This window comes from Siniperca chuatsi, linkage group LG4 (assembly GCF_020085105.1).
Source record: "Siniperca chuatsi isolate FFG_IHB_CAS linkage group LG4, ASM2008510v1, whole genome shotgun sequence".
Taxonomy (NCBI): domain Eukaryota; kingdom Metazoa; phylum Chordata; class Actinopteri; order Centrarchiformes; family Sinipercidae; genus Siniperca; species Siniperca chuatsi.
The window spans coordinates 18,296,691-18,320,332 of NC_058045.1; the positions used below are offsets into that span (position 1 = coordinate 18,296,691).

The 23,642-nt window shown below is 40.9% G+C and overlaps 3 protein-coding genes across 3 annotated transcripts in view; 2 read left to right on the forward strand and 1 right to left on the reverse strand.

Moving 5' to 3' along the window:
* Nucleotides 1–315: 315 nt before the first annotated feature.
* On the reverse strand, nt 316–15,298 carry tmem86a (transmembrane protein 86A). The gene is made up of 3 exons (XM_044194884.1): nt 15,117–15,298; nt 6,247–6,511; nt 316–5,562 (listed from the first exon to the last, which is right to left on the reverse strand). Exons 1-3 carry the CDS (start codon nt 15,135–15,137, stop codon nt 5,135–5,137), a joined length of 714 nt encoding a protein of 237 aa, XP_044050819.1. The 5' UTR covers nt 15,138–15,298; the 3' UTR covers nt 316–5,134.
* A 2,224-nt stretch (nt 15,299–17,522) lies between these two features.
* On the forward strand, nt 17,523–22,973 carry spty2d1 (SPT2 chromatin protein domain containing 1). The gene is made up of 6 exons (XM_044194882.1): nt 17,523–18,113; nt 18,469–18,583; nt 18,698–20,296; nt 21,832–21,991; nt 22,089–22,166; nt 22,290–22,973. Exons 1-6 carry the CDS (start codon nt 18,051–18,053, stop codon nt 22,381–22,383), a joined length of 2,109 nt encoding a protein of 702 aa, XP_044050817.1. The 5' UTR covers nt 17,523–18,050; the 3' UTR covers nt 22,384–22,973.
* Nucleotides 22,974–23,112: 139 nt separating this feature from the next.
* Nucleotides 23,113–23,642, forward strand: part of uevld (UEV and lactate/malate dehyrogenase domains) — an 8,126-nt gene continuing 7,596 nt past the window's right edge. The window contains exon 1 of the mRNA XM_044194883.1: nt 23,113–23,606. Coding sequence (XP_044050818.1) covers nt 23,565–23,606 — 42 coding nt within the window. The 5' untranslated portion in view covers nt 23,113–23,564. The remainder of the gene's footprint in view (nt 23,607–23,642) is intronic.

Consider the following 23,642-nt stretch of genomic DNA (forward strand, 5'->3'; position numbering starts at 1 on the left):
AATGGGGAAGAGAAAAAAACAGAATGAGAGAAGGTAAGAGGAGGTATTGGTAGCAGTCTGGATGAGTTTCCACAGGGTTAAAGTCTGTTGAAAGCACATTTTCCACCTCGGCCAGACAATAGAGTGTAGCAGTTACTAGAACAGAGCTCTCCGTTGTCCTCCAGTCCTTTCTGCCTTAATGGCACTTTAGCTGCTGAGGGCCAATAGCTTCTGTAGAAACACAAAACACTGAACCATTATAGATATCAGCTGACATTTTGAATGCGGCAGCTTTGATTCTAGGAAATAACAAAATAAACAAAAAAAGACGTAATGTTGCGGTTGCATTGTAATTGCATTTATTTTGCAATAGATATTCACATTCATATCAGTTTCACTACAGCAAAGAAACTATTTCAGCTCTACAGCCATGAAAGAAAGAAATCACAAAGTGAAATTTAAGGACAACAAGGTAAAGTATATCACAGGAAAAAATAAGAGAAAAAAATTGTCCATAAAATGAAGTCAAATGATGCATTGTAATGATACTTCAATAAAAAAAAAAATAAAGTTATTTGTGGAAAACAAACCCAGCTTTTTCCACAGTGACAGGCAAAATAACATTTGGGGCTGCAAATAAAAGAATAACACTTTTAAAAAAAGATTTATATATAAAAGGTTTGTAACACTTAAGCAATTAATGCCTTTTAGAGAAAAAAGCTCATTCTCACGCGTCAATGCATCACTTTCTTGTGCTTAAACCATCAACATCAAAACAGAGACTTCTGTTTTCTCTCTTAAAGAAAGAAATGGAAAGAATAAAGGGAAAAGGAGCATATACTTTAAAGGATACAGTACACAACAGTCCTTTTGTTTTAAACACTATAGCTGCTAGTTTTACAGAGGAACTGACTGGCCTTTGTCTGGGCACAGAAAAGTGCAGCACACAGTAGATTCAGATTAATATTACAAAGAGAAGATTCGGCATTATTTTTACATACTCGTCATAAGCTCATACTGATGTTGGAGGACAGTCAGTCATAAAAACACCTGGGTGTGTAGTGTGCACTCTTCCGTCACTGTAGATGAGTGGTGTTGGAGGATTCATCTCAACCTACTTGTCATGCATGAGTAAAGATACACAAACTTTACAGCTCTATGTTTTGAATGTCACCCGCTGTGTGATAATGGGCACAGCACATTTACAGCAAAGGTTTCAAATCAAAGATCACAAGAAACAACAGCAAAAAGAAAGAGAGAAAACTTGAAATCAAAGAAAAGTGCCAACTTATTCAAAGGACCAAGTGTAACCATGGGCCCTCTCTACTACAACAGCTACTGGTTCCAGCTCATTACTCACAGCGAAGGTTGAACCATACTGGCCTCCCTGAGCTCTCTCAGGTCCTCTTTGTCTGTATGAACAAAGCTCAGAACAACAGGGCTGTTGACAGGCTGAGGTAAAGTGATGTGCCTGCTGGCCTGCCATCTGTTGGGGGACAGGATGGCAGCTAACAGTCTGAATGGAAAGAGTCTTCCCCTGTGTGTCATATTTCACCTCCTCGCCTAGTTCCAGCTAAAGTATCGCTCAACAATAACCTCCTTCCTAAGTGGAAGGCCAAATGCACTCCTGCACCAACGAGGGGGGACCTCTGTCTCCTGAAAAATGGGTGTTGGATACTAGAGGACTCTAATGCTCACAAGTTCCACTCAATGAAATTAGTTCAGTTCTCTATTATGCTTTCAGCTTTGGTTATCTGTGTTATCTCAAATAAAAATAGAAAAGATGGAGGAGAAACAGAGTGAATAAATCCTCCAGATAGGCATAATAATTAGCAACCAACTGACTCAATATGGCATTTGAGTTGATTTCTTGATTTACATGCTACCACTCATCCATCACTCTCAGAAAATCAGCAATGCTTTCCAAAGTCGTGGAGATTTTACAAAGTGTTGGTTGGCCAACAATTTTTTTTTTTTTTAGAAATACTTCAAAGTAAAGCCTGTCTTCTGGCATACAGCCATTAGAACTGTAGGAACACAAGTAAGGAAGCTATATGTTGCAGAAGACAAAGAAAGTAGTGCTTACATAAATTACCCACATAGTAAGGATGAGTAAGACGGCTTGACTCAATCTCGTCATTCCCTCATGGTTTTTCTTTAGACTGCATACTACAGTCAATCACGTTAACCAGCATTTCTCCTTGTACTCACCTAAACCCTGATTTAAAACAGCATAAGCAGACAAATGCATTTCTCCTAGCAAGCCTCTGTGGATGTCTTTCAGCACAAAGGCTTATATTAATTGTTGACAGAACATGTTCTGCCGGTGAGGTGGATGAGATGAGAAGAGGGAGACTACTGCAGAGTAGGACTTTGCAGCAATGCTGGAAGGGCAAATTAAAACATGGGACAGAGGACTGGTCACAGAGTGGCCAGACAGACGGACTGATGAAACACTTCTGACTGATAAAGCACAAATATCGTGCTGACAAGCATGCTGACAGGCCAAAAGGAGATTGAGGAACTATCTGGAAAAGCAGCAGTCAGGAATAGACGCTTAGGCTTGAGTGTCTTTCCTGGTCAAATTAAGACTGTGTGCCACTGCTGATGTTTAAAAAAAATCTGATGAGTGTTAACACCATGGTCTGCCTGCAGATCTGTCATGGTGGCTCATGTGATGCATAAACAAATTTTGATGTGTGTGTGTTTTTTTTGTGCGTATGTAAGTGTGTTACCGACAGCTCCAGGGGTCACTGACCCAGCAGATAGAACCCATAACATGGGTCTGTTTCTTTTCCATGGCCGTTTGTTGAATATACAGCACAATATATAATTTTAAGCTGCACGTGGACTGAACCATTAAACAACAAAACCTGTCCCTTTGCTATTTTTTGTTAGTCATTAATACTTTCAATTACTAGTGTACATTTGTAATAAAATTGATTTTATTTCCAATATACAAAACGTTAGTGGTATTAGTCATGAAGCCAGTGACATTCAGTATACTTGTAATAAGTAAGGGTATAGTCAAGAGGAGGCATGTCCACCAATGGAAATGCTTACTATTTAGGTCAAATTAAACCTAAAGAATAGATATACCCCAGTTTGAATATACCGTATCCAATCAAATACTACCTTAAATTCATCTTTAACTGACAACACATTCAGGGGATGCTATGGAGCACATAAAGAGGTTACAAATCTCAAGAGGTGAAGGGTATGAGATTAAAGATATCCAGTAGTGTGTCTACTCCACATAAACTATGATGGTTCATAGCATTTCTGGCCATGAGTTGGTTCTGACTTGTCACAGGTACACACAGACATTCACTCAACAGCTAAGACAAAGGCAGTAGGCATACTCTCACACATGCTCACACACCCAAAACTTGCATATTAGTAGACATATGAAGATCGATTTACAGTATACCTTATCAGTATTCAGTAAGACACTCCATCCTAGCATAAACCGTTTGCAGAGGGTAAAACAAATGAAAGGTAAGAGGGGGAAATGTGTGATAGATGAAAGACAAAATATCAGGCAACCTGTCAGGGATTTTGCAGGATTAAAGCTGATGAAGTGTCCTGTGAGAGGGATTTATTGGGAATAATGGGAAAACTGTTCCCTCACATGACAAGCCAGTTCCCTCATTTCCCTTTCTTTTTTTCAGTCAGGCTGCCCCACGGCAATGTGTCCACGGCAATGTGTATGCTTATGTGCATGTTTGTGTGTGTGTCATTATGAGTGAGTGAATGCCTTCTGAGGTTCAGATGCACACAGAGATTTTACAAACTAAAAGATTCCAGCCAGTAACATAGCCCTTTCTTTTCAGTCTTCATAACATGGTCCCAGGCCAATGGCATCATGGGTCGGCTGATCTAGTCCATAAATAAGGACCCCCACGAACTTTTCCTAATAACTAAAACAGCAGGGGTTGTAGGTGCCAGGTGTGTGAGCATGTCAACATTTGCACTTACGTTTCTGAAAAACTGGCAAGCAAAACACTGTGAGCCTGTGAGACTTAACACCAAGAGGAGAAGCAGGTGCACTGTATAGCATGTTATAATGTGTACAGTGATCTGCTGTGACTACAGTGTTTACTGTTCTCTTTGTGACAGCAGGACAGTGTCAATAACATCTCAGCAGGAAGAATCAAGCTTCCACAAACAACCTCCAGCTCTCCTAACATAAGTGTTCAATCAGTAAAACTACAATAAACAGTGGTTGCTGCAGTCATGCAACTTTCCCTCCTTGCCTTTGCACCTCATTGCCTTATTTTTTGTCATTCTTTCTCTGTTCATCTAATTACTCAAGGACATCCTAATTCATTCATCCGGAAAGACTGGGTGTGGATTTGTTGAGGATGTTAAATACTGGAGTGAACAAAGGCAGTGTGGTTGTTGTAAATGGAAGGGACTGCAGATAATAAAACAGGTGTGGATATGCTCCTGACTTTAAGAATAGCACCCTTAATTCAGGGAAACACAGAGCAACAGTGAGTGAAAAGCAAAACATGGGCAAGTCTGTAAAAAAATAAAAAAATAAAAAATAACAGTCTCAGGCAACAAAACAGATGACAAAAATAAGCTGTTAAATTGTATTATTGGACCACATAAAGTAGATGTGTCTGGTGGGAGTCAGAGTGGTGGATGTGTGTGATGGGACTGTGTGGAAAGCGAGGTAAGAGTGTTGATCAAACACACATAAATGCACACACACACAATCGCTCTCCCACAGACACACTCATTGATGGTCCCCAGTGACATGCTCCCCTTAAAATAAAACACAACAGGTAAAATTAAAGTAATACTCTCTATATATAGCCGGTTAATATTACTACACTTGTCTCCATGGTAACTAGGTTGAGAGACAGCCATTCTAGGATCAGTGGAGGCAGGTAAGACTGTTGTCAGGAGAGGCTGAAGATAATACTACTGTATCTTCGTGGTAAAAAGACAGGTGTGTGACAACCATACTAGCAGGGTAGTAGGGTGATAGCCATGTGAAGATGGTAGTGGACCAGTCATCATGGTAACAGCAGTGTGGGAACGCCACACTGAGATAAGGGTTGAGGGTTTGGGGATCTGGCAGTGAGATGTGTCCATGATCACTCAGGGACGGAGGGGGGGTGGCTGCCACCTTCGCTGCTGTACCTCATGTTCTTTTCCTGGCCACCTCCACGTCCTGGCACTCAACGGCCGACAGCGCTATCAGCATCTGGGCCGCATAGTAGGTGGCCATGATGATGGCACGCGAATGGGGCACGGGGAAGCAGAACTTGTTGACGGCAATGGTGAGGTCAGAGACCATGAAGAGCACAGCGCCCAGGCAGGCGGACATCTTGGTCCAGGTCCACAGGTCGTTGGCCAGCTGTAGGCCTGCGATAGCCCTCCAGCCCATGAAACCGATCAGGGCAATGTAGACGGCCACCAAGTAGGTGAAGGGGCCAGACAGGTAGGGGTACAGCAGCATGTAGCTCAGAGAGGATACAGCAGTGATCATCAGGCCAGCAGACACGTTAAGGGGCTTCATCCCAAAGGCAGACGAGTAGAGGATGTGAGTAATGGCAAACATCAGGAGGCCTGTAGAACATTATATATATATGATTTTAATCTAAATACAGTCCTACAAGGTAGCATCCTATCTATTTATCCAATGTAAAATAAAGCCTCATGTGAAAATCACGAGTTAAAGCTTGAAGCATGAAACCTGATGAGGTGATAAGCAGCTCATCTAATTCACAAGAAATTAAAGAATAATTTAGGTTTATTACAACTTGGCTCTTATAGCTATAGTTTTGGCCAGTGTTTCGATTGGTTATGATAACTTTGTACTTTCTGACATGAACAGTCAGACGATCAAACACCTTGTAAACAAGCCAAGAGTTTTGTCAGATTAGCTCCCAAAAACTCAGAAAAATAACGCGTCTTTTCACAGGAAAACTGTTTACTACAGTAAATACGGCAGGAGGAGTTATGTCTGTAAACCATGATGGATTTTTACAACAAATCTGCTAGTCACCTTCATTTTCTCTTCCAAGTAAATTTGGCTCACCTGTTTTTTCTCTTCTCTTTAGCAATGTCACCACCTTCTCAGATACAATTATGCTATTACCAATAGTAATGATGACCAAAACTACAAAAATAAGACTCAAGTTGAAATAAACCAGATGCATCCTTTAAGATGTCAAATCCATATGAAAGAAGATAGTTCTATAGATGAGACAATTATAATAAAGTGACTCAGTGTGTAAGGTTTCTCCTCACCATGGACAAAGTATCCCTGCTCCTGCCAGATGAGAAAGGCATCACCCAGAGCAGAAAAGATGAGGCCAGCCAAGATCTTGCGGGCACTGGAGTGAGCACCTAGGAAGCTGAAGCCATGTGCCAGTAAAAATACCCACAGGCAGAAGATGGGCAGACATTTGATCAGTGCGCTGAACCAGGAAGGGCTTGAGGTGGGCAGCCACAGGACAAAGTATACACAGGTTGCCTTGAAGAATGGCACCAGCTTGGGGCCTTCACTCTTGACCTGAAAGCAGATTAAATATTTAACTTATCAATTGAGTCATACCTGGTTGCACTTACATGAGGTGATTCTGTTCAGCGAGTCAGAACAATGTGATACTATTGTAACTCTACCTTAAACTAGATTTATTAAAAGGGCTTTTATCTCAAAGCAGAGGCCTTGAAATATATCACAGGCAGCATTAACCTCATAACAGTCAGCTCTTTGTGTGTTGGAGGTGCAGTATCTCACATCTTTAAATAAAACAGGGAACATAAGCAGCAAACTTTAAGTACTTCTCCTTATTTGGAAGAGTGGTTTGGGTTAGGACTGAGTCTTCAGGCTTGCTTTGTGTGGTCACTAGTTTACATCACTGTGTCAGACATGCACATGGTTTGTGGCTGAAGTGAAACTCTGCAGAAACAGCAAGTACAAGGGGAAATGCACAAAGCTCCCACACTGTCCCTTTGACTCCCTGCAGGCCTGGATTTCGGGATTGCGGGTAATGCGCATAATTTCATAGATTCTTGCAAATCTAGCACTTATTTTGCGGGAAATTCCCGCACACATTTGCAGCGATGTCTCATAACGTTCAGCCAACGTTTGCACTGGTGAGGAATGCGGGATGACTGCCCGAAGAGCTGCATCACACAGACAGACTGCTCCCCTGGACAACACTTGGAACGCTCTCTCCCCCCCTTTCTCTACAAGGCTACAAGCCCCCTCTGCTGTTGCAGCATTTCTTGCTAGCATATACAGATTATGTGAACAACGTTAATCCTCAGGATCCTCAGACAGGTAACGGTATCGTTACTAAGAAGCAGCAGTCCAAAGACAAGTTTCAGGCTAACTGGCACAGAATATATCTGTGGCTCAAGGAAACAAAGGGGCTTCTCAAAACCGCCTACTTTATAGCAGAAAACAAATTGGCTAATTCAAAATTTGGTCATCTGGTTACATTCATGAAAGAGATGGAGTGTCCTTCTTTCAAAAAGCTGAACACAGAGTACAGTAAGTGAGTCATTACATATGGAAGGTACATAGATGACCACAAGATTAAAACAAAATTGTTCAGGAAATTGTAGACGATAGAGCAGACACAATTTTTGAGTATGTGAAGCAATTGCTGACAGAGAAGAATTTATATGGAAAAAAACGTGCAGCATTTTGTACTGACGGTGCTGCTGTTATGACAGGATGCCGCCAAGGAGTTGTTAAAAAACTCAGAGAGGAATTCAACGCAGGACTGGTAAAGGTGCATTGCACAGCTCATCGTCTTGCTATTGACGCAGCCAGATCTGTGCAACAGCTGAAAAAGTTTCAGCAGCATACACATAGCTGTGTTAGTAGTGTGTAGATCACTGAAAGCCTTGAGAGATGTCAGTTCAACTTTGTGGCCCTCTGTCACATGATGAAGGATGTACTTATGCATGTGGTCCTTCTCTCAAAACATTTTCACAGTCCAACCAATGGTTGAAGGTACCAAAGAGGCCCTGAGAGAAATTTCAGTCCACCCTGGCCCTGCAGAAGAGGAATTCTTCAGCTCTCCTCATGGTCAACAAGTTTCAAGGAGACAAGCTTTTTGACTCCAACACTCAAAAACCAGCCTTTGATGACATAGAGAGCAGGTATGTAGGGTCCTTGATAGATGAAATTGACAGAAGATTCCCTGCTCTAACAATGGATATTCTGTCATGGTTCACTGTTTTGGAACACAAAAAGCCATTGTGGCAAAACAGTCCTCTGAAAATATCGCTCTCTATGGTGCAGAGGAACTTGAAAACCTACTGACACACTTCTTGTGTAATGTAAGTGCAATGGAAGCTTGGTCAGAGTTTGCAATGCTGAAGCAAGTCATGCTTTCCATTGACTCGTATGCTTCACTTTCCTTTCAACAGTGTGCAGAGACTGTGTTGCATAGTGGTGTATTCACTGAAATGGAGAAACTCATTAATATACCTATGATCATACCAATTGCAAGTGTGTCATGTGAACGTGGATTCAGCACACAAAACAGGATTAAAACTAAATTCAGAAATTTAACTGAGCATTACAAACCTATCCAATCTGATACTCATTTCAGAGCTTGGCCCTCCCCGAGAGCAGTTTGATTTTAACAGCACTGTTATCAGGTGGAAAGAGACGAAGTGGAGGAAACAGAGGACAGGGAAAGATTTGAGCAAGGAGACAAGAGAGGAGAGGGAGCCATCAAAAGAAAGACTAAGGACACTGATGCAGCTTAATGAGATGGCCACTAAAACACTGAGACAACAAATTACAGCAATGTATATAGTTCAGAAAATCCCTTAAGTTGGAGTTGTGCCCCCATCTTACTTTTGTTTCTCCTCTCCTGCTCTGCTTCACCTCTTTCTCTGTATATCATGTACTTTAAAACTGTGTCGTATATTCAAGTCTCAATTTCTTCCTTGCAACTGTGTTACCAGTCATATTTATTACAGTCCAAATAGATGAGACCCAACAGGGTCACAAAAACAGGGCTAGAAAGAGGTTTCACAACATCTATGGAATGACCACCCATGGTTCTGAGAATCACTATCTTGATGAAAGGGAGAATGCCCCGGGATCAAAGAGGGAGAAGAAAGGAAAGGTTGAATTTGGAGGGAGAGGAATTGAGTGAGGATTCACTAGAGCTGAGATCACTGGAGGAGAGATGAGGAGGATACAAGTAAGACAGGAAGGGGAGGATGGAGAAAGGTGTCATAGTGTAACAGGGAAAGGGTTGAAAATACTGTGCTGCTATTTGATGTCCCAAATGACTATTTTCCAGTGGCCATTTTGCATCCCTCTCCACAAATATTCTGTGGTAAAGTAAAATGACGCAAACGAAAGAGATTCTCCAATTGCAATATTCATGAAAGAATAAGTAAGTAGGGTAGAAGAAAAGAAGCATGGGGAAGTGAAGCTTTAGTGGAGGGGAACAGTGAGCGAGATGGGGTTACTGGCATTCAGATGAGACAGCTGGATTTAAGAGTGGAGAAGTGAGTAGGGGGGAGAGGTGAGAAGGAGAGGAGGTGAAAGAAAATGAGGGGTCACTCTAGTTCATGTGGTTTATGCTCCTGGAAGAGGGGAGGAAGGGGAGGCCCCTGCTTGGCCAAATTACCATACAGGATCAGATGCAATGTTTGAGTGACCTCAAGCCTGCCCTGGTTTAGCTGATATGACTAACCAGCAGGAAAACAATAGGGATTCAACACAAGTTCAGACATGGTCACAAGTATGTTCAGACATAAAACACAAGCCTAGGTGTTACTGCTGTGATTTAAGCTTTAAATCACACATCATAGAGTGACCAAAACAGCATTACTTCACCTCTGAAATACTGCCATGGGGCGGCCATTCCCAAGCCTGCAGGATGCTGAGAATGATGTTCCTCTCAAGCATGCTAGACTAATGTGATGCACTTTTCACTATCTCTCTCTCTCTTTTTTTTTTTTTTTTTTTTAAAAAAGGCCTATTGAGAAGCCACAATGCACCTAAAATCCTGACAATGAGGACATATCACTCTAGTTTTAGCTGGACTATACTGGCTCTCTGTATCACTAAGATCATATGAGGGACTGGCCAAGAATGCAGACACCCTGTTGTTATATGTGCCTTCACATTCACTTAGATCACCAACTGTGGCTTTGGTACATGTTCAGAACCACAAATTGGACATCTCTTTCATCTATGCTCCCAAACTGAGGAATACCGTTTCTAACTATGAAACGTGTGTGAACAACTTTAAGTGACAGTTTATATAATTTTCAACTAGTGATAGCTGTAACTATGTCTTTTCGTGTAGCTTTGATAGCTGTAACTATGTCTTCTTTCTGATACTGTGTTTATGTATGTGTGTGTAAGTTTCATTTTCTCATTGATCTTAAACAACTTTGGCAAAAAGAGGAATAATAGGTTTACCACCATCCAAGAGACCCAAGTCTGATCTGGCAAGACCTAAATAAGTATCAAAATAAGCTGGTGTAGCTATGCTATGACTTTCACAAACAAAAAATATTTTGCTTTCTGCATATCTTTCTGCAAGATATCATCAGTCTCTTCCAGGTGCAAGTTTCATGAGAGGTGTTTTTCCACTGAGGCAAAACTAAAGCTAGGTGTATAATGTGTGCTAATGCACTCCTCTTCTCTCCATTATGTACTTTGCCCGGCCTTCATAAAACAAATGGAGATGTAAATAAAGACTAAGCTAGTCTTATGACAAAAATGTGTGCGTGTGTGCGTGCGTGTATGTGTATGGTGAAGCTATCTATCCCATTAAGACCAAATGGGTGCAAAGCAGAGGAGACAACACTGGCAGCACCCCCAGACTAGACAATATCATAACTCTATTTATCAGGCAAACACAACATCTGTTGTACTGCCAGGATTCAAGGATGGCTCCAAGCATCATCATTACACAGATAGGACCTATATATTATTTAATAAAGTGCAGTGAAAGACATCTGCAGGCCAAGGCCCAATGATATTTAGGCTCAATGATCACAAACTGTTTGTTATCTGTGAAAGAATACATCAAAAGTTATGTAGATCCCCAAGCGTCCAGCAAGGGTTTTGGAGGGTTCCACCACCTTCTTCCAGGGAAGAAGGTGGGAGGAAGTCAGATATTCCCATAACCTTTGGTCCTATTCACGCTGTGTTTGAGCCATACTTTGCAGTTTCCATTTCCATTGTTGTTCATGTAAACTTACTATATCTACACAATGAGAAAATGGCTACACAGCACGGTGTACATGGGAAACACCTATGCTACAAAGCATACAAAAGCTTCAATACTCTTTCAAATCTTCCAAGAAAAGTTTATCTCATTGTATCATTAGCTGGACTGAAATATCAGACAGTGTTAAAATTACAATTAAAATTAAAATAGGCCTGATATAATTGTTCTTTTCTAATACACGGTGCCCTGTCGCATTTAGCTAAAAAGTGATTGCCTCAAAAAGACCTAACTGCCTGGTGGAATTCATAAACTGGTCTACAGTGGATGTAATGGTTTTATTTATCTTAGGCTCAGCCTAGTTCTCCTGTTCAATGTTTTGTACCTGAATGAGATTGTTGGGGTTTTGCGGCACAGTCTCAGCTGTAGGTGTCAGTTTGTCTGCATGGACACTGAAGCGGACAATAGTGACGGCTATGAGCCCTGTGTGATAGTCAGCTGTTGCCAGCATAATAAAACAGAACATACTGCCTCATTTGGAAGGAAAATAAAATGAATCATTGTGTTATCATGTTGACATCTGAATGATCACATTTTAAATAAAGGCTGTTTAAGTGCTGTGGCACATACAGCTGACACCTGTTTCTGTGCCCTGTTAAAGAATCATATAGTTAATGATTGACTGTATTTGCATGGTCACTAGCAAGCAATAGGTTTTTTGGTTGAAATGGACAACAGGATGGAATGACTCCCTTTTCCAAAGTGGCCTGGTATTAAAAAACAAAGAAACAATTAGGGCTGCATGATATGGTAAAAAAAATTAAACTAAATTAAATCATATTGCGATTGTTTTGACAGATATTACGATTGGGATAACATTCACGATTAGTGGGAATGATCATTTTTGCATCACAATTTTCATTTTCACTGAAAAAACTATTACAATCATGAGGAGTGACATTTGATTCGGTCCGTAACAAACAAAAATATTTTCTTACATCTGGAGAACAAGATTTGTAGGCCAGGGCATCTCTGAAAGCACTACAGTACTTAAGCTGTTTTGCCACACATTTTACCTTTATCAAAAAAATTGCAGCTTCTGCGATTTCGATATTGCACTTGGCCATATTGAAATTTCGATAATATTTCGATTAATTGTGCAGCCCCAGAAACAATGGTACCAAACAAATAATTCTTACAAAATATGTTCTGTTATTTTGAACTACAGAGATGCACTGCTGCTTTAGCAGTGTTAAACTACAAATCAATGTACTTTTCAAGCTAGCAAATGATGCAAATTCACTTGAAAAATGCTAACTATCTAGCATTATTTGGGAGAAAAAACTACAAAATGAGTGATGAATATCCTTAAATATTTACTAATTTGTAACTGGACAAACTATCAGCAACTAATATGAGCCCGAACTTGTCTTGTAGCTGCAGTCCAGGAAGGAACAAGCAGCTGTTAGGCGATAATGTTTCTGCACCAACCATGAACCACCAAAAGTACTACAGTGAAGCATTGAACAACATCCAGCCAGGAGGAACATCTATTCAACCATTCTGGGTCATACGCTATCCGAGTGTCAGAAATATAATACTTGTAAGCATATAAAAGACCTGTAAACTCTTGTGTACTCAATTTGGCAGAGGGGAACTGTAACATAAGTATGGTCCTGGCAGGCACAGCTGGCATGTGAGTCATATGACAATTTTATTTCTATGTAGCATCACACAACACTCTTTCCTTCACTCTTACAGCTGCTTTAACTCCAAGGATAACTTGAGGTCAGTTGCAGACAAGCAGTACAGCACAGTACAATATATGCAGGCGTTCTTCCACACAAAGGAATCCTAGAGGAATACTAAACTTGATCTCAGTTGAACTATGCGCCTTTGTAACATAACCTGCTGCATTATATAAATCCTTACGTTTTTGAAGTAAGTGAGTAATACTGAGTGCAGTAAAAACATTTGGGGATAAGGGACAATAGTCAGACACCTCAACAATTTTCTCGATAAAACCAAAAAGCAAAGTGAAGCTCCTACTGTATCCCTGGACTATAGCAGGCACATGCCGGCAAGTGTAAAGGCCACATTAGTTAAGGACAGTATGTGCTGGTCTGATAGGCTTTTCACACTGCATAACCTTAGCCCAGGGCTAAGCCCAGGGCTATAAGAATTGACCCTGGAATAACTTTGCCTCTTTTCACACAAACACTTTTAACCCAGGGTTAACCTAAGCCCAGGGCTATATGATTCATACTGCACTCCTCCTAGCCCTGGGTCAAATTTCTGGTGGAACACACTACTAATGTTTACATTCTGTTCACTTTTGACCTGTTTCACACTGGCACCTTACAGCCCCCTGTTTTAGTCAATTTTCAGGGAACAACCCCGCAAACTCGGGGCTAACCCTGCTCTGGAGCAGGGCCAGCAAACCTAGGCTAAAGTCGGGCTTATAAATGTGCCAGGATTGTGCCAGTGTGAAGGCTCCCTTAGCCTGGGGCTAAGTGCAGTGTGAAAAGCCTATGAGACTGTATGTGCTCTACATCATCTGTAAAGGACAAAATTTGATAAATTCCCTTAAGAGAACAGCAGTCTGTTCACCAGATGGCATGGAGTGTGGCAATGTTTAAAATCTTAGAGTCAGAAATAAAAAGAAAGCCCAAATAGAGTTATAGCAGCATCTAATGGAGTAATGATCCCTTTTCACAATATATTTAACCTCTGAGCAGGAATAGATGGTGAACCCGCATACACTAAACCCACTGATATTTCCCCTGGTTTATTTGTTTTTCAAGTATTAAAATGTATCTTTTTAAATGTAAATCAAAATATCAGAGCATACAATACTGTGAGACAACTGTATACAAAAATAAGACAAATTAAAAAGGAAATGATGATGATTAATTGACTTTTGTTTGCAATGGTCAATGTGATGTCATGATGATCACAAAGTCCAATAGTGTTTATCGCTACATTCCCTTTCATTCCTGCAATACTGGGGTCAAGGCTTTATAGAAGTTAAGCAACCCCAGGACCTACACAGCATCGATATCGTTAAGGCAACCAGTTTGCATGGCAAGCATTCCTCCACACAGGCCCCTCTCACAGCAATCCCACAGGGTTTACTGCAGGCTAAGTTACACCACACCATCCTTCATGGCCCCTGCAAATGGGGTAAAATTTCATAGCTCTGTCAAAGTAAGAGGATGCTAGGGCCGGTTAAATTATTAATGTAGCTGTCACCTTGTTTTGTCAAAATGACCAATTTCCTGCAGTGGCACTTCTACGTAAAGCAGCTATAGCAAAGGAGATGAAAAGAAAGGCAGCCACAACAGAGCACTGCTCGGCGCATGCGTTGCTGGTGGGTACAGGAAATAAAAAAAGACAATAAAAGGTCGTCACATCACAGGTTTTCTTTTTGTCAGGGGCTGCCTTTGGAAATTTGTGGAAACGTCATTCTGTACGTGGAATATCGAGAAGGAAAAGCGTGAACAGTCGCTGCTAAAACCTGCCAAAATATCAAGGAAACGGATACACTGCACATTAAAGTTCCTGCTTTGAGTCTCCAACACATGCATATGTACATAATGAAATAACGAGGCGATAAGACGCTGGCAACAACGTGGGTATCCAAGGGCACCTGGCTGAACATTTTAAATTTAGCAGTCTTATTTACTGCTAATTAAGTAAGTATCACCTCAAGAGCACGCGCTGGCCTTCGAAGACAAAGTTTGACGTGCTATGCTATGAATAATAACGCAAATAAAACATTAAACATTTAATTAGTAATATGAGGCAGTAGCTAATGAACATAAGTTGATAGAAACATTAATAAGGATGGCTCATTTCATCTTCGGAAGTGTTGTTTTCATGTAGCTAAACTAGCAGGATTTTCCCTGTGTAATGTGTGAAAGAAATCAACGCTGATTTGAAGCTGATACTCACCACTGTTACCGGAGAGACCATTTCTCTCTCGGTGGAGTCCGTGTCGGTAAAAACGGTATAAAAAATACCAAAATTCGGTATAGGTCCTCCTGTTTGTTGTATTTTATGAGGGATGCCGATTGTTTTTGTCCTCGCTCCGGTGGGCGGTCCGACGTCCAGTAGGAGGTGAGAGGCCAGCGCTTTCTCTGTTGGCCAATAGAAGTAGAGAGTTGTCGTGACGGAGGCGGGCCAAGACGTCAGGGACGCCCTGATAGGAGGAGTCAGTCTGCTGTTTACATATCGGAGCAGATGGCCTTTATTTACATTTTACAGAAATTGAGCTTGTTGGTAACATTTGTTTCGAGCTTATTTTTGTTTGTGCACTGACAATCCTTTGTTAATGGATCAGATTAGGCGTTAAAAATCAGACAAAAAGCCTGACAAACATGCTCGAAATGTCGCTCTTTTAAAATACATTGATTGGGAGCTATTAATTAATAGAGTGTAGATCTTCTGTCTGAAATCACCGAACTGAATGGAATTGCGTAGCCAAAGATAATCTTGCTTTGAAATTTGCATTCATCATTGGATAATGTTTTCCTTTGTCTCCCTTTTCTTTCCATTTTCTTTCTGTCTATTTCATTTCACTTTTTTATGTTGCTGTAATAGTTTTAATTAATAAAGCAGTAGGCTAGTTCAATTGGCATTTTTATTGTAGTTGTATGTTTGATGTGTCTTGATTTTTTTTAAATAAAACTTTTCTCAAACTGAGACATGAGTTATTAACAAGACATAATATAAGATATAAGTAATTCTGATTCTGATAGAATAGAATTAAATGTGTAGGACACCAAAAAGGATACAGAGAGAAAACAAAGTCGGGAGCTATACAGCTTTAACATATTGACTGACATAATGCAATCATACAATAAAAACTATACTTCATAGAAGCATTATGTATGTATAGCAGCATTTTTGTTTCTGTGGCTCCCTAACTGGGGGAATTGGACTGTGGGAGCCACTGCCTTGAATTGTAGGAAAAACAATCAAATCCTGTACTTAAGTAGAATTTTGGGGTACTTGTACTTTACTGGAGTATTTCATTTTTATGCTACTTTATACTTCTAATGTAATATAATGTATAGAGGCTATCAATATAAATTGCTGAAAGGGACATTCTGCATAATAAGTGCTTTTACTTTCGATAAAGCAGGCCCACATTTTGCTGATAATGCTTCTGCACCTTTGCTCAAGTTTAATTTTTTGTGAAGGAATTTTCCTTAGAGGGCCCTAATGTGGGTGTCAGGTGAGGTACAGGTCATACACATGTCACGCTTGGGGTCACTTGCAAACCTAGAAATGAAATGACCTCTGTGTCTCTAGCATTAGTTCATTTTGGTGTCTCCAGCATTAGACCCCTGACGACAGCTGTGTAGATAAGAAGATCCATTGTTTATACACTCAAAGACAGTAGATTGCATCCCCTGTCTCAGACATAGATGTAACAGACAGACTGTATCCCCATAAAATGTAATACATGTGACCTCCTAATTCCAACATGCCAGTAGAAAATGACCTGGTGCATTGTAGATTCCTTAGGGACAGTAAGGGATAAATATTGTGGATCAGGAAGAGAAACTTCAGATTTGGTTTTGGCACTGCACTGTGTTTTCACTCTGTAGGTTGTTTACATTCTCCTCACTGAGCTTCATTAAACATTGCAGTGTAAGACATCCTGAGTTTGGGCTGGCGTTTCCTGAAACCTTCTTCTTCATCAGAGTTGAATAGCTCACAAGATTTTCCTTCACAATTTTGAATGCAGTTGTATTACTTGTAATTGAGTACTGTTACATCATGGTATTGCTACCTTTACTTCAGTAAAAGATCTACAGTAAATACTTCTGCCACTGGAAACCATATAGTTGTAACAGTTCTAGTATAGGTATTTTGTTAATTGGCTCAGACCAGTATCACAGGTATTTGGGCAAAATGTTGATTTGATGAGGAAGAAATGAGTTACACAAGGAAATAGCTTTGGTGACAGCTCACGTCACATTTCTGGAGTATTCTACATAAGTACAATACCCACAAAGGTAGCGACATCATGTGGCCTACAAATGACAAAATTCTTTTCGGACGCACATTGCGTAAAGAAACCACAGGGCGAAAAGCGGAAGTCCCAGTCACACATAAAACCTGAAATACATTTTATTATTAATATCCTCGTTTCAACACTGACATCAACATCCCCTTACTTGTCAGACATTAAACGTCTACACTTGTTAAATAAAAGGTATAACACGGTGTATTACTGGGTAGGCTATTTGTATTGTTCTGCTTAGGAATTATCAACCAAGACCGAAACCAATGTATCGCACTTGATGTATTTACTGACTCTTTGTAATCTCGCAAAGACGGAAGTACGCACAAGTGAGTCCTCTGACTTCCTTAGAGTAACGTTACTCTCTGGACCTTCTCATTTCTCGGTCTTTCTCACTGTCTCTACCAACACCCGGCGTTTGTTATGGCTGAGTTTGTAGTGCTTTTCTTTCCTTAGGCTTTAATCATACAGATATTTTGATGGAGTTGGCCCTAGTTTTGTGTGTTATGTCAGTACAAAAGGGCAAATTCGTCTTTCAGGCTTCTTGGTTGGCTGACGTCAGTTAACGTCAGTAAACGTAAGGTTAGCTAACTTCGCTAGCGTGTGCTAACTTAAGTTGATGAAGTAAAGTAGCGTTAACTGTTTAAATTACAGTTTTTCTTCTCATGGACTGTGTTTGATAAAGTATTTACCTTATAGCTATCAAAGTACCGTTTGGTAAACCCAAATCCCAAGCTAATTTACCTGGTCTTAAAGCTAAACGCTAACGTTAACGGAAAGTTAGCACTCAGCACTCCGAGCTGATTCTTGCTCGATTAGCTTCAAATAGACAGCTTGCATCACCTGCTGCCAAAATGATGGATTTTGATAATATATTGGACATCGCCTCGCAAAACCAAGGGCACAGTAGTGTACAGGTAAGTTAAGACTGTCACTTGTAATCAATTTACTCAGGCCACACAGTAAAATGGGGATTTGTGGCCAACCTTGTTCAGTACACAAATGCCAGCTCATCTGTCAGGATCTGATAATGTAACTTCGCTAGCTGCTAACTTCCACCCCCGTGACCCTGCATGATAGGCACACGTTAACAAATACATGTGTGCCTGTCACGTTTTTAGATTACCAATCGTTGATGATCTGTCTGATAAATAAGATCTTATCTCCCTATAACTAATACATTTGAACACTGCAAATAGTAAAGAGAGCTGTGTAACTGCTCCATATACAGTAAGATGTAACTTTTCATGTATTATTTGTCCCTCTGAGCAGAAGAGATACAGTTTACAAGCTGCACCACCCAAAAAGGATCCAAGGTCCAAAGGTGTAAATCCTGCTGCTGTGCAGGCACTTCTGAAGAAGCAACACAATGAGACCAAAAAGAGAGGTAACCATGACAAAATAAGTTAAGGTAGACAACTGGGATTTGATAGTTGTGCACATACTGTATAGAAAGCATTCTTCATTGATCATTTTAATATGTTATCTAAACAATTTTCAGAAAGTCAAATGAAGAAAGAGAAGGAGGAACTATTAGCCAAGAGGGTTGAGTTGAAGTCGGACCGTAAAGCACGAGCCATGGCTTCCAGAACTAAGGACAATTTCAGGGGCTACAATGGCATCCCAGTGGTAGAGGTTCCTAAGAAGAGGAGATCAAAACTCGATATGCAGGATGAAAAATCGATGAATGAGGAAAGATTTAGGAATAACTCAATTGACCCAGAGGATGATGAGGATAATTATGAGTATGAACAGACAGATTCAGAGCCAGATCAGGAGCCAGAGCCGCTGAGACCAGGGAAAAGTAGTAGTAGCAAGCCCTCCTCTAAAAGACCCAGTGGGCCACCCAAGCCCGCTCCACCTCCCATGAACTTTGCAGATTTACTCAAATTGGCAGAGAAGAAGCAGTTTGAGCCAGTTGACCTAAAACCCAAGGCAGCGAAGAAGGAAGAAAGGCTCCGCACAGCTGACGAGATAAGGGAACTGGAGATGGAGCGCAAGGCTAAGAGACAGAACAAAGACCGAGACTCAAAGTCAGAGAGGGAAAGAGACAGCAAGTCTCAGTCTAGCTCTAGTTCAATAAGAAAAGGCACTTTAGAGAAGGAGCAGAAGAACTGCAAACCACAAAAGAACTCCTTAGAAAAGCCAAGTCTGCCCAGTGGGTCAGGGAAGAAGTTGCACCAAATACTGACCAGCGTTAAAGGCCACTCTTCTTCCAAGCATTCTGTTAGTGACAGAGAAAGAGATAGACCCAAGACATCTCACAGTGATAGAGACAGATCCAAGACAAGCTTATCTAGTTCATCTGGTGCCCTAAACAGTAAAGTTCCCTTGAAAGCCACATCTTCTCAGGTTTCAGCCAAACAAGGGGGCCCCAAGCCCTCATCTAGCCACAAATCCAGCACCTCAAGTGACCTTAGCTTCAAAAGAGAAAGCTCATCATTACTTCAAGGAAGAGCTTCAGGTATTCCTGGGACCAGGCCTCCTGGTACAGCTGTAACAGGTCAAAAATCTCAACAAGGGAGTTCCCAACAGACCAGGCCCAGTCAGGGTAGCTCATTGAAGCAGGGACCTACAGTCGGAAGCCACAAGTCCGGAAAGGGAGAATCACTAAGGATTGGAATTAATTCTGCAGTAAAATCAAGTGGTAATTCAGTGATGAGACCCTCATCAGGCTGCCCTCCTAAGGCAGGGAGCCAACCTCAGGCAAGGCCTGGAGGCACACTCCAGGCAAAAGCAGGTGGTGTCCCACAGGCCAGGCCTGGTGGGAGTGGCCTGCAGGGTCACCCTGGAAGTAGTGGATCACGACCTCCAGGGATTGGACCTGGTCGGCCTGGTAGTGGAGGGGCAATACCCGGACGACTGACTGGCAGCATTGGATCAGGACCTGGAAGACCCAAGTGCACTGTGGTGTCAGAGACCATCTCATCCAAGAATGTTGGTGGACCCAGATCAGGAGGCCCTCCTCGGCCAGGCGTGCCACAGAGACCAGGAATGCCTCCCAGACCAGGAATGCCTCCCAGACCAGGAATGCCACCCAGACCAGGAATGCCTCCCAGAGCAGGAATGCCACCCAGACCTATGATGAACAGACCACCAGGTAAGAACCAGAGAGAGGCTAATCGTATGATATTACCAAAGAAGTGGATTTGTTAATTGTTGACCTTGAGTACACATCTCAGTAGTAGTAACGTTAAGTTATACAGCACATTTCAATACAGTGTTCCAAAGTGCCAACTTTCATACAGATAAAGCTACTAACATGATTAAAACAGACATTAACAGTAATATTGCTGAAACTAAAATAACATTACTATTCCAAATAATAGGGAGACAACAAACTGAATAAATAAAATAATAAGAGGGTATTAAGGATACAAGTGAAATATGGACAAAGACTGACACGACATTTTACCAAATGGGTTAAAATCAAAGCAGTCCAGTAGGTGGGGTGCAAGTTGTTGGATACAGGTGGTTGTAATGAGAAAGAAAACGGTAACTTTGTTTTAAGGAAATCACTTGATACTATCAGATAATATCACCATCACTGTATGCTTTGCATACCCCCATAGAAACATTCTCTATGGTCACTCAGCAGCAAAACAAAGAATTCTGAAAGTTCACTGTATTGTATGTGAAAGTAAATAATTTTAACTCAGTGACTGTATTAATGCAATATTTACACATTACAAAACAAGAACAAGGTAGAGAAGACATAGAAATTTTCAGCTTGAAAGGTCCAGTGTGTAGGATTTAGTGGCATCTAGTGGTGAATTTGCAGTTTGCAAACATTTGAATCCCACTTGCCTCATCCTCCCGTTCCAAGCTTGTAGGAGAAACTACAGTGGCCGCGAAACCCGCGTAAATGCGAACGGCCCAATCTAGAGCCAGTGGTTGGTTTGTCCGTTCTGGGCTACTGTAAAAACATGGCACTGCAACATGGCGGCCTCCACAGAAGGGCGACCCGCTCCCACTGTAGATAAAAACGGCTTATTCTAAGGTAATGAAAACATAACGATTCTTATTTTCAGGCGATTATACACTAATGAAAACATACTTATAAATATTATATTCCATTTCTGCCAATAGCTCCTCCTAAATGTTACACACTGGACCTTTTAAGTATTTCCATATATATTCACAGCTGATACATAGTGCAGTTTACCAAGCATATGATTTCATAGTGTAGTATTATATACACAACAAATATGAGGTTAAGCGCTCAATTTCAGCTCATAACACACATGCCCCATTAGCAACACATTACAATGAACATTGTAAAACAATGCATGCAATGCATGTTTTGAGATAATATAACAAACGGCTGCTGGCATTTTGCAAACAGCCTGAAACAACACAATCAGTACTGCAGGGCAACGGGTTTGTTTGTCAAACTGAATGAAGTGTGTCAGCAACACTTAGCAGCCTTTGTCATTAACCCTGGGTCAGAGAGTTCTTTCTAACACAGATAAACAAAACATAATTTCAATGTCACTAGCTTGGTAGTTTTAACATTCCTTAACTCCCCAAGCAAGAGCAAATGCCCTCTTCATACATTGTGTTTATATTCATGTGTAGCAAAAGGGCAAACGCCACCCTGCATATTGAAAATTAATTTCTGTATTTATTATCCAGGTACAATGTTACCGCCTATCACCTCGGCATACAAGAGGAAATATGAGGATGAGGAAGATGAGTATGACCCAGAAATGGACGATTTTATTGATGATGAAGGTGACGAGCAAGATCAAATTTCTAGGCACATTAAGGAAATCTTCGGCTATGATCGATCCAAGTAAGTGTTGTTCCCATATATTCTGGTTCCAAGTCATTTCACTGTATTGTAAACCAAATTCTATATTAAAAAACCTTATGTGCTTCTCCCTCCTCAGATACAGGGATGAGAGTGACTATGCACTTAAATACATGGAGAGCAGCTGGAGAGATCTGCAGAAAGAGGAGGCCAGGAGGTAAGACGAACAATAAACCTCACAGTCCTTAACTCTACATGTGTACTTTTTGTCCCGAGAACTGTAGTATTTACCCCGTTTACAATGTTATTTTTTCTGTATACCTTTGCATTGCTACTTTAGCCTAAGACTGGCTGTGCAAGAAGATAAGGAGGAGGAGAGAAGAGAGGAAGAGGAGCTGAAAAGGCAAAGTGCCAAGAGGCAAAAGAAGAACTGAAGCCCCTTTGCTGTTGAGATGAATATAAAAAACCCTGGTCTGAAAGATGGGGCAGTGGGTCTGCCAGCATAACACCAGTAACTGTGTCCACATTGGCCTCTGTTGCTTTTTCTCTGCTTCTCTCTGCATGATCGGACAAGAAGTGGAGTGGAGTGACACATGACATTGGCTCAAGCGGAAAATAGAAGAATTTTAGTCAAAGACAACCTGAAAAAGTCAAAGATAAAATATGCACAAATCATTCAGGCATTAAGCCATTAGGTAAAATGTGAGAACTTACATCCAGTTATATTTATTTCCCCCACTGTGTGCAGGGTTTACATGGTCACCAGTCCCAATTTCTCAAAGGAACTGAGTTACAAAGAGAACTGTAAATATTCCAGTGTGATTTTTTTTTTATTTTAGACTAACAATGACATACATTGTCAAGTGCTGATAACATGCTATTTTTGAGCAGAAGTTGTTGCATATTTTTCCAAACAAACTTTGATTGTAAAGTCAATTGATTATGCAGAAAACATCACCACTTGATGTGTTGTTTCTCTTTGAAAGGATTTGAGAGAAATTATTGCATAAAGGATTTTATTTAATTGTGTAGTTTTGTCAATGTTTTCTCATGAGTATGCCGATCTTATTAATATATACAGAATTCTAATATACGTCACGTTAGAAAATGGTATGATTTTTGGTTGTCAATGAAAGCAAGCTGTTATTTTCTTGACATATATTGTGTGGAATATTATCTAATAAGTTATTCATTTTGTTGGAAGAAACTTAATGACTGTTTATGTTTGTAACCGTAGACGTGTGTGCAACAGGACCTAATATCACGTTAGCATCAGGTATGTTGTCGGTTTGCGTGCCTTTTTTCCCCAATTGGCATGCCGTACCTGACGTACAAAATGGTACGTTCCACTTGCTCTCCGCCAAGTCCCGCCTCTACCCTGCCTTTGATTGGCTATCCCTAACCTTAACCAACCTAACCAGCGGAAGCAACAATTGCTAGCCAATCAGAGGGTGTACTGGCGGAAAACTGATTGAAAGAAAACGCACGGAGAGATTTGTCGTTTCGTTTAGCGACTCCTGAAAGTTTGCGGAAGTTTGTTTTTTCTGCTGATGTTGAAGTCAACCGTCAAGAGGGTAAAAATCAGAAAGACGTATTTTTTGTTGTACATGAATAGATGGACCTCCGTTCAGAGAAAATACAGCGGATCCTCTCCAAGGTTAGTTTTTTACGAGATCACTAGCTTTGGAAACAT